General features: G+C 35.2%; 1 protein-coding gene across 6 annotated transcripts; it reads right to left on the reverse strand.

The window, feature by feature from the left end:
• Window positions 1–491: 491 nt before the first annotated feature.
• On the reverse strand, window positions 492–16,327 carry pfkfb2b (6-phosphofructo-2-kinase/fructose-2,6-biphosphatase 2b). Of its 6 annotated transcripts, none has more exons than XM_087273597.1 (17): window positions 16,198–16,327; window positions 15,701–15,855; window positions 13,815–13,940; window positions 10,737–10,833; window positions 10,304–10,370; window positions 10,098–10,172; window positions 9,961–10,017; window positions 9,733–9,857; window positions 8,089–8,296; window positions 7,864–8,010; window positions 7,677–7,781; window positions 7,395–7,524; window positions 6,482–6,544; window positions 6,328–6,392; window positions 5,256–5,450; window positions 2,975–2,997; window positions 492–1,977 (listed from the first exon to the last, which is right to left on the reverse strand). In XM_087273597.1, the coding sequence occupies exons 2-17, from the start codon at window positions 15,789–15,791 to the stop codon at window positions 1,908–1,910; spliced, it is 1,644 nt and encodes a 547-aa protein (XP_087129723.1). In that variant the 5' UTR covers window positions 15,792–15,855; window positions 16,198–16,327; the 3' UTR covers window positions 492–1,907. The 6 variants fall into 6 exon arrangements, with proteins under 6 accessions (XP_087129723.1, XP_087129722.1, XP_087129726.1 ...); XM_087273596.1 differs by having other exon boundaries at window positions 5,256–5,453; XM_087273600.1 differs by lacking the exon at window positions 5,256–5,450.
• Between the last annotated feature and the right edge of the window lie 461 nt (window positions 16,328–16,788).

Raw genomic sequence — 16,788 nt, forward strand, 5'->3', positions numbered from 1 at the left:
CACAACAAACGCTAGCAGTAAGTGACCATGCATTAATAAAAAGCAAAAGCACATTGGATGACATTAAAAAGCAGCAATTTTACCAAATAAGTCAATTGATAATACTCAGAGATTATTAAAGTCAATCAAATACACTTAAACGATTGAAAAAAAAACAAAAAAAACACAACAAATATTCCAAAACACTTTTTTGGGGCCCGAACTACAAATCCAAATTCATTTTTGATTAAGTTACACACTAATTTGATTATGTATGAATATAATTAAAACTATATTTGTATAGATATGATTAAAACTATAACTATATGCATCGTGCTTACAATTAAACACAAAATCACATGGTATAACAGGCAATTGTTTTCTGAGGTACACCAGAATTAAACCAAACAAATCATGGTCCCTTTAGCTTCCTCTAAAATTTGCAACAGTGGAAATAAAGCCAATCGTACGTTCCTGCAGCACTGAAGAAGGGAGAAAGAAGGACACGTGTCTGACATTACAGGAGATGTTTATTTTATGTATTAGAGAAACCAATGCTGCAACACATTGGAGGCCACTTTCCAGTCTCAAAATGATTCAGATATTATATGTTGTGGCATAGGAACTATTTAAAGTGAAATTTTGTGCAACGTGTTCTGAGCTGTCTATCCAGTCAATACAAAGGAAATTGAAATGCATGCTTGGATATCTTAACTGCAGTTTTGCATGTTTTACACAGCACCATGCACATCTGATGATGATGTCCGGATGTTTCAGGCGAGGAATATGGGTCACTGACATGAAACTGAAAGCTATGTGGAGGGACATGCTGTGGTCCATCTAAAAGTATTTTGAATAGCATAAGTTATGCAGCATTTATTAATGCATTGTTGACATGCATGCAGCATTGAGACGTTTAACTCAGAGATTATTTTTGTCAGATATTTGCCACAGCATTTCAAATTATGCATCAATATGTCCTATGATCAAAGTAAAGTACTGATCATGTTCTGTACTTCAGACATTTTCTGCTTAAACATTCAAACGATGGCATGTTGTGTATATTTTTTGCTATATTATTGCAGTGATGATAGTCTGATGATTGAAGTGTGTAGCTCCTCAACCAGAAATATAAACAGTCTGGTTATGCTAGTCATTTAAGATTTAACAACCAGACAAACATTGCTTGCTTACAATGCACAGACTACATTCAATCCCTTCAAAAAACTTCATATAAACAACTGTATATTATAATAACTAAATTACTTGCATCATTAGCAGAAACCTGACCTATACAATATACTTCACTTCCAGTAAATGCCTTATTCTATAAATCCTCTTTATGTTGTCACAAATGCAAAACAATCAATGGGTTTCTAGAAAAATATGACATAATTAACTTGCACTTTACAGAACACATTAAGAAAATAATATTTGATAGAGTTTTAAAGTCTCATGTAGTGCATTCTCTTAAAGACACAAACGTACTTAGAATGTACAAACTCGCTCTGTCTCCGTCAAATATCTGATTTCCTGAATTTTTGTTCTTGCTCATGTCTGACCGTGGTATGTATGAGGATGTCGCAATATTTATGATTGAGAAAATGCATTATTGCAAACCCCACCGTGTTGCAACACCAACTTTGTGTGAAGGTTATTATCATTTGCACAACCCAACAAATTCAAGTGCAAACACATTCAGTTCACGGAGACCGCCTCCTTTAGCTTCAATAAGGCATCATCACTTAAAATAAGCAACAATGTTTAAGTGCCGGAATTGTTTGGTGCCATAGCAGTGGCAATCTGCCATTTGGGGCTTATGGGAAATGTAGTCCCATCACTGATAGTGCAAGCAGAAAGTGAGGAGTGGGAAAATCTAGAAGCAAAGTTTCACTTTCATGCAGGATTTCAGAAATTTCTTCTCAGTCTCACTCAGAAGCGGAAACAGTCATTAACTTCGTCTGAGCAGTCAAAGTTGATTCCTTCACACACGGAGTCCTCAAGAAAAAAAAAGAAAATTAAGAGACGTGTAAACTTGTATAACCTACAAGAAAACAATTAGTGTTTTTAAAGTATCACAATCTATTGTACAGCATACACTGGTGGTCTAAATATTTTATATATTATTATATTATTTTAGAAGAAAATACAGCAATATTGAGAAATACTATTACTACTACTATTATTAAGGATAATTCTCGATATGGATATTTTTTTAAATGCTACTTATTTTTGTGTTATTTTTGTGTTATTTTTGTGTTGTCTGAATTTTCAGCATCATTACTTTAGCTTTCACCTTTAGAAATAAATTATTATTGTTATTATTATTATTATTATTATTATTATTATTATTATAATTATTGTTGTTTTTGCTGCTATGTTTATGGAATTCATTATAAACTAGGATTTCAGAATTTTAAAGTAGGATTTTTTTTAATAAAAAAACAAACAAATTAATAATCTTATTTTACATAATTGGATAAAATTAATTAAAGTATGTGTAACCACGTTTATTATGTAACATTTTATTGAAATACTGTTTTTGGGAAACCTTGAAAACTTTCAGTTTCTACATAAAAATATCAGGTAGAAAAAGCTCAAAAATATTATATATTAAAAATGCATTATAATAACATATTATTAATTCAGTAATAATAACTGATAAAAACTAAGCACCGAATCTGAATTTTAAAATCTATTTACAATATTAAATATTTTATATTTATAAGTAAATTTGATGTAACAGCACTAAAGACTGCTTATGTTGCATTCTAAACTTTTGAATAATTCAATCACTTATCACAACACATAGATAAAAACATGGTTCCATTTTTTAACACAAAATGTATGTGTAATATATATACATATATATAAACAAGAATCACCATACGTTGAAAACTGCATGGTTTTTGAAATCACACACAAAAAAACTTTTTATAAAAATGAAATGCAGTTTAACAGGAGCTTTTAAACTCATGGGATTTAATATACTCACAGATGGCTGCCAACCACACGAGACTGTGAAAACAGAGAGATGAGGATGAAGGGGAAAAGAGGATGAAAATAAGAGAGACAAATATGGAGAAGACAAATTTGCACATTCAAAAAATTGATTACAAAAGCACAACATACATTACTTTAAATGGATCACCCAGTTCACCCAGAAAAATCCAGTCATTATTTACTCATACTTACAATGCCATTCAAAACACAAAAATACGTTTTATGTTGCTTATTTCTGTACAATGAAAGCTAACCTTACAATGTAATAAGTATGATCATTTCACTTAAGAAATTAGGAAATTGACAAAATTTTAGGGTAATTAAAGTGTGCCATTGTGATGTTACTGTTTATTTTAGCATTTCTTTTTTAAAGTCAGAAAATGTTCAAGACCAAATTGCACAACATTAATTAGTTCTTGAAATGAAAAGAAAAAAAGAAAAACTGATTCTGAACTCCCTAAAACAAGTCATTAATAATTATAGTCTTACTTCCTGCACAAATATATTGGTTTTTATATTGATATTGTTTTTGTCTGGATGGATGGATTCAATGGATGTACATTGACTTAAACTTTTAGCCACCATTTACTTGCATTGCATGGAAATAAGCAGTTTTATTTCTTATTTTGGAAGAAATTCATACAAAAGTATATGTTGAAGTATATAAGGTTGAAGTCAGAATTATTAGCCCCCTGTTTATTTTTTCCCCTACAGTTGAAGTCAGAATTATTAGCCCCCCTTTGAGTTTTTTTCTTTTTTAAATATTTCTCAAATGATGTTTAACAAAGCAAGGAACTTTTCACAATATGTCTGATAATATTTTTTCTTCTGGAGAAAATCTTACTTGTTTTATTTTGGCTAGAATAAAAGCAGTTTTTATAAAAAACAACAACATTTAAGGTCAAACTTATTAGCCACTTTAAGCAATATATTTTTTCAATAGTCTACAGAACAAACCATCGGTATAAAATAACCTGCCTAATTACCCTAACCTGCCTAGTTAACCTAATTAACCTAGTTAAGCCTTTAAATGTCACTTTAAGCTGTATAGAAGCGTCTTGAAAAATATCTAGTCAAATATTATTTACTGTCATCATGGCAAAGATAAAATCAGTTATTATAAATAAGTTATTAAAACTATTATGTTTAGAAATGTGTTAAAAAATCTTCCCTCCATTAAACAGAAATTGGGGAAAAATAAACAGGGGCACTAACAATTCAGGGGGGCTAATAACTCTGATTGCAACTGTATTTCTGTTTAATGGAGGGAAGATTTTTTTCAACACATTTCTAAATATTATAGTTTTAATAACTTATTTCTAATAACTGATTTATTTTATCTTTGTCATGATGACAGTAAATAATATTTTGCTAGATATTTTTCAAGACACTAGTATTCAGCTTAAAGGGCAATTTAAAGGCTTAAACAGGTTAATTAGGTTAATTAGGCAGGTTAGGGTAATTAGGCAATTCATTGTATAACAGTGGTTTGTTCTGTGGACAGTCGGAAAAAATAGCTTAAAGGGGCTAATAATTTTGACCTTAAAATAGCTTTTAAAAAATGAAAAACTGCTTTTATACTAACCAAAATAAAACTTTCTTCAGAAGAAAAAAAAATATTATTGAAAATACTATGACAATTTCCTTGCTGTTAAATATAATTTAGGAAATTTTCAAAAGAGAAAAAAAAAAAAAATCAAAGGAGGGCTAATAATTCTGACTTCATCTGTACATCTAAGTATATATGTTGAGTTTGAGAGTCAGTAAATGATGAGTCCGTTTTAATTTTGGGGTGAACTACTCCTGCATGTACACATTAAACAAAAAGGCAACACGAAAATGTTTAACTTTGTTTTTGACCTGTTGTTTTCTTACAGAGGAAAAAAATGCATTAGTTTTGCACATATTGCACAATTAGTTTAGCAAATTATTGTTGATATAATGAAAGGTAGGATATATAATGCCAATTTCAAAAGTTAGTTTTTTACTGTATGTTACTGCACTGCTAAATTATGAATACTGCATGATTTCTGCACAGAGCACTCATACAAAACAACAAAACAGAAGCTCAAGCTGAACTAAGAGTGTGCAAAAAAACATGAACTTAGATTTAAAAAAATAACAAAACGATAAAGAGCAAAATCATTTCATGCATGATCAGTACTAAGTGTGACGTTCCGGGGTGATTCAGAACACCAGTGTGAGGGTGGGTTAGTGTCAGGACAACACTGAGTCCCTGTAAGATTACGGAGCTTGTTTAAACTGTCACTAACTTGGCTTTGCTGGAGCAGCAGTGCCCCGTCTGGTGTGTTTGGGAAGTGCAGGGTGGTGGGGGAAGGGGTGAGGGGCAGCCAGGGCCGGTTGCCAGCGCTGTAGAGACGGGGACGCTTAACCTGGTCGTGACTGGACAGAGGGGTGTAACTATTCCGCCTTAACAGCAGAGGAGCGCAGTCTCGTCTCACTTTCCCCTGCTTTAAAATGGAAGAGACTGGGTGGGTTAAAAAGAGAGACCGTATTCACAAGATCTTCAACATACATCAGACACCTCCACAAAATGATCAAGAGACATGTTAGCTGCAAGTATTAACAAAGATAATATTTTTACAGATGAAAGTAGTTCTGGTTAATATTATACACGTCAATACAGGGATGGAGAACACAATGTTGTTTAATGGAGAGTTCAACAGACGCATGAACATAACCCACAACACATTAAAACACATTCCCTTATCATAGCTGTGCGACTGACACAATCACGAATGTACAATTTTTATTGGAAACATAGAGGGGAAGGGCTGAACCTCACTCTGATGAGGTGAATGAGTAGAAAGAAGATTTTTCTTTAATCAAACATTTTGATTAAAGTCAGAGAACATAGTTTAAAGCAATGTTATGGGATAACAAGATAAGCTGCTCCCACAAACATTCCGTGAAGTTAACATAATTTGGCTGGTTTGACCAAATAGCCAATAGAGAAGGGGCTATAATTTAAATAATTTTACCATTACAGTTGTTTGTGGATGCATGTACATCATTTTGTCTAAAAATATATTCGCAATCATTTTCTTGACCATATGTCACAGATGCTGTTGATAGACTTCAGTTGTACTGGACCCAGAAGATTGCTTTAAGCATTGGGTTCTCTGAGAAAAACATGCAGCAAAGCCAAATATGCAGTCAGGATTTCAGATTTATATGTAGCATGAAACAGCATGCTTTGGTGTGTAGTATCAAAAATACAAGTTTGATGTAAACGTGCTGCTAATTATTTCAAAGTGAATATTTAATATCCTCTATTAATAATTCATGCAATCGGGTATGTCACTGAAACAGATGTGGACTTACCAGCGGTCTGTCCCGATGTGTGTTCACTGCCTCCACATTCAGATGAAACATCTCAACTTTGCAACCTAAAACACCAACCACATTCATCTCTAAGCACAATTTGACGTGTATGTTTGCTAACAAACAAAAAGGAGGACACAACTGTCCAACTCACCGTAGGCAACAGGAGTGAGCTTCATGACAGTATGAAGAGGACATAGCAAATAGGCAAGATCATCTATAAGACAAAAGATGAAGTTTACAGTATTACTTAAACATCTATGAGTATTGATAACTGTTGTTGCATATTCCATTTCACTAGATTATTTCTTCCCAAGACAACGATAATTATTTGTGATCAGTTAGATTGCTGCAGTCTGTCAGTCATTTCCTCAGTCGTGAACAAGATCCCAATATACTTAATCTCCTCCATTCGGGGCAAAAACTTTCTAACCCTTTTTCATGATCTCAACCTAGGTCTGAGTTGGCCTGCCCATGTCCATCAGCTGCTTTGAGCGTCCCACAAGCCAACCAGGCTCTATAGGACTCTCTCTTCACCTTATTAGCATCCCTTATTCTGATGTCTGACCTCTGGCCAAGAGTGTCCCTTATTCTCAAACATGGCATTTGTTATAGACAAATTGAGACTAGCACAGAAATCCAACAGAACACCACTCAGATTCAGGTGACGGAGGTCACTTCTCCCTGTCATACAGGAAGAAGGTATCACAGGTACAAGGTCTCCATGTATCAATGTCCTTGCTCACATGGGTGTTGAAGTCACCCAATGACCTTCAAGCACCCCTCTCTAGGACTCCAAGAAGAGTGGATACTCTGCACTGCTGTTTGACCCTTAAGCACAAACTACATTTAGAGACCTATCCACGACCTGAAGGTGCAAGGCTCTTTCCCCCAGTAACATGACATTCAGTGTCCCAAGAGCCAGATTCCACAACCAAAGATCAGGTTGTCATGGCTCTAGCCTTCAAGCACCTCACATTTCACCGCTCACTATGGCTCCTCCTGCAGGTGGTTGTTCGATTTTTCATATATATAAAGCAACTTTTTCCAGTGCAAATGCATCCTACCTGCACTCTTGTCCAAGAAATAGGCTAGTAGGCACCGCATTACCGCCTGATGGCAGATGACTAGTACATTGCCTTGTCTCTCAAGCTCCATAATTACAGGCTCCAGTCGCTGAACCAGGTCCTGATATGACTACAAGAACAAAAAGCCTTATGAAGTCAGAGCTTTCCACAAAAACTCAGATATTAACATATGCTAACTTAACCCATAGGACTTTATATATAGAAGAGACATACTCTGATGATGAACTTTAATGAAACTGATAAGTTTATGATATGTCGTACCTCTCCTCCTGGATATCTGTAATGGTACTTGTCCTGATCTCTTAAAGCAAATTCCTCTGGGAATGTGTTCTGGATCATTTCATAGGTCATCTCTTCACAAACACCCTGCGTCAGAACAATGAATGCTGATGAACATATGATACATAAAAACCTAATCCAATCTCTGCTGGGATCTTGTAATACTAACAGCGTCTATCTCATTGAGGATTTTCCACTGTTCATAGGGAACTCCCAGCTCCTCAGCCGTCTGGATGGTTCTCCTTAACTGGCTTGTCCAAACCTTCAGGTTAGATAGCTTATGCTCCTCAACAAACTCATGCAGGGCGCTCGCAAACTACTCGCAAAAGATAAAGCAAGTCAAGAATCTTCTCATTAATTGATGCTAAAAAGAAATAACTGAATGAGGTCAGACCTGTCTCCCTCGTGAGGAGAGTTCAGAGTCTCCTCCAATACGCCCTTGGATGTTGTGTTCACTCTCTCCATGCCTGCACAGGTAGATAGAGTGCGAGTGTACATGGATGTTCATGAGGTAGTAGACAATCTTGCTCTGGATGTAGTCCTGAACACGGTTCACCAGGAATCGACGACCCACATTTATCACCTTAATGAAGGACAGGTCTCTGGGGAAAGACATTGATCAGGAGTGTTTTAGCTTTAACTATTCATGTTTACTGGCATGAAAGCAGGACAATCAAAAGCAAACCATAACAATCCAATCAATTTATTTAGGACATTTTTTTTTGTTTGCTCATTCAGGGTCTCAGAAAAAAAAAACAAAGTTTGCAGTTCCAACTTTGCTAGAAAGCCTTTGCAAAAACTATTTATAAAAGCAGAGGATCTGACTGGCTTTCTTCTAGCACCTATTATGTAAATGTCTGTTCAATACAGACGCATGTGCATGTGCATTTACTCCAGATGCTGCCAGAGAGGTTTGCAACTCTCCAGAGTAGATGTGTTTTACCCAAATGTATTTCACCTGAATTTCCCACCTGACAACAACAATGCTGAAGTTCACCTAATGTACTTAATGTAGTTTTTGACTACTCACTAATTTCCATCTAAACCAGGGGGAGTCCAAACTCGGTCCTGGAGGGCCGGTGTGTTGCATAGTTTAGCTTCAACTTCAACACACATGCCTGGAAATTTTTGCACACCTAGATAGAGATTGATTACCTGGTTCAGGTGTGTTTGATTGGGGTTGGAACTAAAATATGCAGGACACCGGACCTCAGGCAATGAGTTTGGGCACCCCTGATCTAAACAAATGATAAGCATACAGCTGACATTTAATACATAATAATCATGTGATGATAAAATCTTGCTAAAACAATAGAAAACTATGAACTGCTCAAAGAGTTTAAAAGCTTTCAAGCAGTACTGTATGTCTAAGGAAGAGTCTGCCAGAAGATGATTAAGAGCTAGTACAGAGAAAAAGTACACAGATAAGCCAAAACATAATGACTGTTAATATGCTCGATATCTCAATATCTTAAATCGATCCTTAGGGTTTTGTAGTTCATAGTCAAATATGTCAAAACAGCACCAACTTGCATATGCATGGACTAAACGAGACCATTTCATTTACAGCTTGAAAGTGTATGAGCGTTCATAAATCTTTAATCTCTGAAAAGTCATAATATTGGGCGGCATGGTGGCTTAGTTGTTAGCAATGTCACCTCACAGCAAGAAGGTTGCTGGTTGGAGTCTCGGCTGGGCCAGGAAGCATTTCTGTGTGGAGTTTCATGGTCTCTCCGTATTCCTCCATTGCTCAGGATTCCCCCACAGTCCAAGGACATGCAGTAAAAGTGAATAGAACTAAATTTGCTGTAGTGCATAAGTGTTTCCCTGTACTGGGTTGTGGCCAGAAGGGGATCTACTTCGTAAAAACAAATGCCAGAATAGTTGGTGTTTTTTTCTGCTGTGGCGACTCCTGATAAATAAGGGACTACAGAAAATGAATGAACGAATGAAATCATAATGTTTTGGCTCATTGGTAGCCCTATCAGTATATACATTTAGATACACCATAACATGTCCATTTTGCAAGTACTCTTACTTGTCATATTCATCAGGATCAAGCGGCTGGTAAGTGACCTTATAACATTCAATACGTTTCAGGAAGTCATCCATGACTCTCTCTCTGTGTGCTTCTGGATAATCAGGACTTGAAACTTTAACTTCCTGAAGAAATAATAAGGCCATGAAAGAAAGTTTATGAACAAAAGTAGTGCTATGCAGCAATAATTCATTGTACCATCAGTTAAATGAAAAACAAACTCCATACCAGGATGTTAGCAGCAATAACCTCTGGATCATCACATACTGACTCCACGAAAAACACCTGCAAACATACAGAAATAGGAAAATGATTAACACACACTTATCTTATTGAAGTTTAAATTATACATGTGGCTTCCAAACCTTGTATGCATTCTCCTGTGCAAAATCCAATATGAGATCCCTCCTCTCCCGAGTTGTGTTTGTGGCATCAAATACCTTCGAGAAAAGGTTAATTTTAGATTTGTTATTTATAAATCAAATATAAAAATCAGCCTGTTTGATTTGAATAAAATAACACATTAAATTTTAAAAGTATTAATTGAACAGTAAAGAGGGTAAAACCTTACAGCAATTTGTCCACCTTCCTCATTCAGGTAGATCTTGACATCTTGCAAAGCCACCAATGCACACTGTCTGTTTGGGATGCAAATTAGGTCATTATGACTTCTTAAAAATGGACAAATGCATTGAATAGAACAACAGTAAATTCAGATCCCAGGAAAAACACAAACTGCAAAAGATGTAACCTTCAGAAATGTGTCAAAATATAAATTTGGGCTTTTTGACATCGCATTAGTCTACTGGCTTATTTTACTCACATCCTTGGTTTACTGAAAATATAGATTCATGTTTTACTACTAACACTAACATGTACTCTTAAACTTCTCCTTTTGAAAGAAGGAAAGTCATCAGGTTAGGAACAACATTAAGTTAATGACCATAGAATCAAAATGTTTGAGAGAACTGTTCCATAAAATGACATTTAAAAAATGTACCTACTTCCGTATTTTCATGGCCTCCTCATTGTCATGTCTAAAGAAGTCATATGACTTGTACGCTTTAACTGCTTCCCTCCGGTACACACCCAGATTGAACACTGTACGCAAAAAACAACAACAATTTAAGCTGAATTTCAATATTCAACAATCACTTTTCACACTTGAAACATTAAACCCTTAATGCCCGCATGCGTCTTTCTCTGTTTGAATCTGTGTGCAAATCCTTGGTATACGTCAGAAGTGCGACACGCATATGGTCTCATGAACACACACTCTCAACTGACATTAAAGAGAAGAAACTGTTTAATCAAGTTGTTAATTGTGTTTTTTGTGTGCACAAAAATATTCTTGTGTTCCTGTCTGTGGAGGGACAGAAAGCTTTCAGATTTCTTTCAAAACATCTTAATTTATATTCCAAAAATGAACAGAGGTCTTGTGTGTTTGGAATGACATGAGGGTAGTAATTAATTACAGAACTTTCATTTTTGCATGCACTATCCCTTTAAGATGGCATCTCTGTACATGTTGAGATGAAACAGTTCAATTGTGTAAGGAAACTTTGACTTACAGTGATCAAACACTTATACAATACAAAGTAATAGGTTATAGTTACTAAGTTACTAAGTACCAGGGAAAGTAACTATTGTATTTATTATGATTTAAAAACTTAATTGAATAAATTATTATAATAAAACAATTTACACTATTCTATATACAATATATTTATATACAGTTGAAGTCAGAGTTATTAGCCCCCTGTTTATTTTTCCCCAATTTCTGTTTAACGTAGAGATTTTATTCACACATTTCTAAAGACAATAGTTTTAATAACTCATCTCTAATAACTGATTTATTTTATCTTTACTGTCTAATGACAGTAAATAATGTTTTACTAGATATTTTTTAAGACACTTCTATGCAGCTTAAAGTGACATTTAAAGGCTTAACTAGGTTAATTAGGTTAACAAGGCAGGTTAGGGTAATTAGGGAAGTTATTGTATAACGATGGTTTGTTCTGTAGACTATTGAGAAAACAATAGATCTTAAAGGGGCTAATCATTTTGACCTGTTTTTTTTAAGAAAAGTAAAAACTACTTTCATTCTAGCCAAAATAAAACAAATAAGACTTTTTCAGAAGAAAAAATATTATCAGACATACGGTGAAAATTTCCTTGTTCTGTTAAACATCATTTGGGAATTCTGACTTCAACTGTATATTCTAATGTTCATTCATCTTTCAATCTTGTTATAACAATAGTAAATGCTTTCTTCTCTAACACACTGACTCTGATGCCTTATGGCAGATTCCAGCCTTTACTCACGGAAAGCTGACGATATGGAAATGTTTTTGTAAAGTTGTTTGTCAAAATATGTTATGAAATACTTAACTAGTTTTGCTAATATATTTTTGCATTTTATAACACTTAAACTAGTTTGAGTTCCTTTGATGTAGGCCTATACATGGCTCTGTGTCCGCAGTGGAGTGGAGCTCAGTTTATTGACTGCATTCTCAGGCCCAATTTCAATTCTATCCCTTAGCCCCTTAGCTTCCCATTCCCCAATTCCTAATTCTCTTTACCTTGAAGGTGTAGGGCTGAGGGGAAAGGGTAGATACCCATTAGAACAGAGATTTTTCAGGACCACACTCAAAATCAAGGGGTAAGAAAGTTTCCCAGAATACACCGGCCACAACGGCAGCATTGCTGCACCCGGAAGTCAGGAGAACCACAAATTAGTTTTTTTTTGTCATTATTATGATTTTTTTACAACAATCAAGCACATATTTTAATACACTCATAACTGCGTTCGTGTTTAATCTTAAAAACAACAACAACAACAAAAAACGCTTAAATAAAAACCCCTTAAAAATTCGCTATCTATAATAACAATTCCTGTATAGCAGTCCCACAACATCCTGACACTCGAAAACTTTGTCAGAAAAGTCTAGTGACTGGAAATGAGCTTTTTACGGTGTCTGCTATAATGTTAGTGTTGTTTTTGTGTGTTTACATAGATAAACATGAGCACTGTGTTAATGCTCAGTACAGTTAGGATCTTATTGCCACATTAGATCGTTATGATAAAATAATATAAGCCCTCAGTGATTTCCTGAAGATCAATACCATAAAATAACACAACTGGAATAACTACATATGAAGCAAGAGATTGTGATGACATATGATGACGCAATGGCAAATGATTGTCAAACCCCCCAAACACACAAACCAATCATCATCAGTTATTAATCTTTTTATTAAAATGGGCCAATGTTTCATTCTAAAGTGTATATTTTTGTAAAAAACAAAACAAAACTCAAACGCTTTCTCTAATTGACAATAATTGACCTGTATTTTATCTTTAACGGGCAAAAAAAAAAAAAAATCTTTCAAAAGCCAAAAACATCTTTCCTTATATAGTTTATCTCTGACTTTTTTATTTCTATTTTATTTTAAATTAGTAAAGTTGTTAACTATATAAATACTATATATATTTTCTTACAATTGTAATCTGCATAATGTAACACATTTCCTGTATTATTTTCTAATGTTAAAAAAAAAGCATTATCAGTTATGTTGTTGTCCCACAGCCCCAGTTCTCTCACACACACCCCCCCACACACACCAATCATCATCGGTTATGTTCCCCACTCCCCCCACACAACACAGCAGAGCATGTCCTATAGGTTAGAGTCAACTCAGATGAAAACTGCTTAAGTAAGATCAACTACAGCAAATTATACAGTGTATCTAATATATAAAGCTGCAATATTTTCAATGACGTTAACATTGTAATATGGGAAACATTAATTGGTTTGTTACTTAAAAAAGTAACTCCCTTAATAGCACTGTTTATTTATAATGCCGCTATTCCCATCCCTTACTGTGGGTCATGATGTACTCAAGGGAATAATTGGCTACACACCCATAGATCATACGTTCAAATTTAGCATCTTGATAGACCTTGATGTCAAAATGGTCAGCTGAGAGCTAAATGAAGCATTTAAAAGGAGAGACAGATGATATTTATAGTGATTGTCATTTGATATGTTGCAACTGTCTGAATCCAGCTGCCCACTCACCCTTTGTTGGAACTCCTATCCAGTTAAGGTAGCGAGTGAGTTTTTTCGACATGTACGTCTTGCCTCTGGCAGGGAGGCCGATCATGACGATCACAGTAGGGGAGTTTGTCATGTAAGAAGCCCATGCTGTGGTCAAACGGACACCAAAAAAAAAAACAGAAAGACAGCATTTATTAGCACATAAAGAGTTGGAGGACGTTAGCAGTATCTCAAGTATTAACTATTATTCATTCATTCATTTTCCTTCAGCATAGTCCATGATTTATCAGGGGTCACCACAGATGAATGAACCGCCATCTACTCTGGCATATGTTTTACGCAGCCCTTCCATCCACAACCAAACAATGATAATCTGTTAAATATAAACTACTCAAATTGCACATATAAGCACCAAAGGGATAGATGTCGAAAGCACCCAGACATGAAAGCTTATTGTTAATTTACTCGCCTTCTTTTTTAAGGGTTTGAAATAAGTCTTTAATGCTCACACAAATGCTGTCTTTTAAAAACTATTATATAAATAGTAAAGTCACGGTAGTAGAGAAAGTTTAACATGCTGCAAAGTCATGCAATTACAAAAGCAACTGCACCAGAAATTAAGAAAAGATCTTCATCTGTTTGACAGCACACATGCTGCAAATCCTCACAACACATACACATTAAAAAACACGCTGCATTTTTCCACACCGCAAACAAATGAATAAAACGTGCTGCATTTTCTCACAACACAAACAAATTACGAAATCACGCTGCATTTTCTCACAACACTTGCAAAAAGAACTGAACACAATGGATATGTTTCAAGTGGATCCAAAAACATGACGACCACCGTGCCGTGACAATTGCTCAGTAAAGTTGTAGGTGATGTTTTATTTTAACATCCTGATCCCCTTGTCTTTTGTATTTTATTAGCCTAAAATAACCATAAACTAAATAGCCAATTCCGCAAAGCAATTTCCGCTGTGTTCCATGCTATTTGAAAGTGTTGTGAGAAAATGCAGCACGTTTTCTTAAATTGTTTGCATTATGAGAAAATGCAGCATGATTAACTGATTTGTTTGCGTTGTGAAGATTTGCAGCATATGTGGTGTCTTGGGACACATCTCTTCTCCATCTACACAACATCTCTAGGACCAGTCTTTTTTAAAAAAATTTTTATTTGCATGCATTTTCTTAAATTGCAGCACTAAGCTCACTGGGCTACCGTATAAAATACTAGAAAGTATTACAGCAACTTGCAATATCTACTTTGATGTGATTCTACTGATATATACACTTCAATATATTTTAAATTTCATTTTGAAGTAATGATAGACAATGCTGAATTTTAAGCACCAGCAGTCTTTAATGTCACATGACCTTTAAAAGTTCATTCATTTGCTGCATTAGAAACATTTGTAATGATTATAAATGTTGAAAAAGCAGTGCTGATAATATCTTTTTGAAATGTTTTTATTTAAAAATATTCAAATAATTAAGATATTATGCAAAATAAAAGATTACATCCAGGCAACAATTTATTAAAACACTCACATACACACACACACACACAAATAATCCTAAACACTAAAAAGTGCGCCTTTTACCTTGATCTGCAATTTGAAACCAGCATAACAGACAATGCTGACAATCTAAATAAAGGGCAGCACAGCAGTTTTCTTTTTTTTTTTATAACCCAGCCTGACAGTGAACTTCTGTTTAGCTGTTCAGTAACAGCTGACACCACAAGAAGGACAACTGTGATATGATTCAGGGCCGTCGTTAAACTTAACAGGGCCAGGGAACAAATCTGTCATGCAGTAAACATCAACTGAGGAGCCCCCTAAACCTCTCAAAAACCCACGAAACATTTTAGATCAGTGGGACACGAAAGCCTGTGTACTTACAGCATTTCTTCTCTTGGCCTCTAGGCTCTGATTTCTTGGCTTCAGCAGAACTGGTTGGACCAGCCTCCTCCTGCTGCAGCCATGCAGACATACTGAATCTGTATGTGACAGACCTAATCACTCACTCACTCTTAGTGCTGCAAAGACAGGCACACCTGCAGAGAGACGAACACAAACGGCGAAATAATGACAATATACGCATTCTACGTTAGTGGAAATTACTAGTGTTTGCGTAGATTATGCTCTACTCAGTGACAAACAGCTTTTATTCTTGGCACTTATTTAGCGCAGTAATACAGATACGTCATTACGGAGAAAAGGATGCTGAGAATATCGTGCTACGTCATTACCGTTAATCTTTGGATGAGGGCTTTTCAACATTTACTGACAGTTTAATCCATACGCATATAAAATCTTATTGTAACGTTACACATATTAAAGAAGCACTATCGCGAGACACATATAACCATACTGTTTCCAAATCGTTGTCATTCTACCTCAGAGGTCCGTGTTTTACTCCGTATCTTCCAGGTTCCACCGGTAAGTTCAGTATGTTTCCGCCAGGTGCTGTCGTTGCCTCAGCCGGTTTTTGCACTTGATAACCTTCCATGGCAACCAGAGCCAAGCGCGTGAGTGAAGGTGTGTCCATACGTCACCGTTTACTTACCGTAATACCTGCAGCAAACTGAACTGGGAAGTCAGTCGAATCGTGGTTTGATTCATATTAGTCAATCTTTTCAATCGACTCGTAAACTGATCCGTTCAGTGTAGAGTCAGACTACAGTCGGGTTCCAGAATTATACACTTTATGTTTTTTTGTCATTTTTTTAAATGAGCTATTTATTTAGATATTTATTTATTTATTATTATTATTATTATTATTTTCTTTTACAAAAACTGTTAGCCTGTCCCCTTTTTTTGAGCACAGACCTAAACATTTAATTTGATCTCTTAAAAATTCCAAGAAATCAAAACTGAATTTAAAGTGATCTATTAGCTAGTTTTCTCCTAAAAAATTGAGAAAATATAAATTATCAAACACGGATCAACCATTTTGATGACATCACTCTGCACTTGTGAGATAGTCT

Source organism: Danio rerio, chromosome 11, assembly GCF_052040795.2.
Source record: "Danio rerio strain M-AB ecotype USA chromosome 11, GRCz13ab, whole genome shotgun sequence".
Classification (NCBI taxonomy): Eukaryota; Metazoa; Chordata; class Actinopteri; order Cypriniformes; family Danionidae; genus Danio; species Danio rerio.

Coding starts and splice junctions, on each gene's coding strand:
- pfkfb2b (XM_087273595.1), bottom strand. CDS start 15,791: ATGTCTGCATGGCTGCAGCAGGAGGAGGCTGGTCCAACCAGTTCTGCT. Junction 10,173..10,303: donor AGGAAGGTGGACAAATTGCT/GTAAGGTTTTAC, acceptor CTTTTCTCGAAG/GTATTTGATGCCACAAACAC. Junction 8,297..9,732: donor GATCCTGATGAATATGACAA/GTAAGAGTACTT, acceptor GTCTTTCCCCAG/AGACCTGTCCTTCATTAAGG.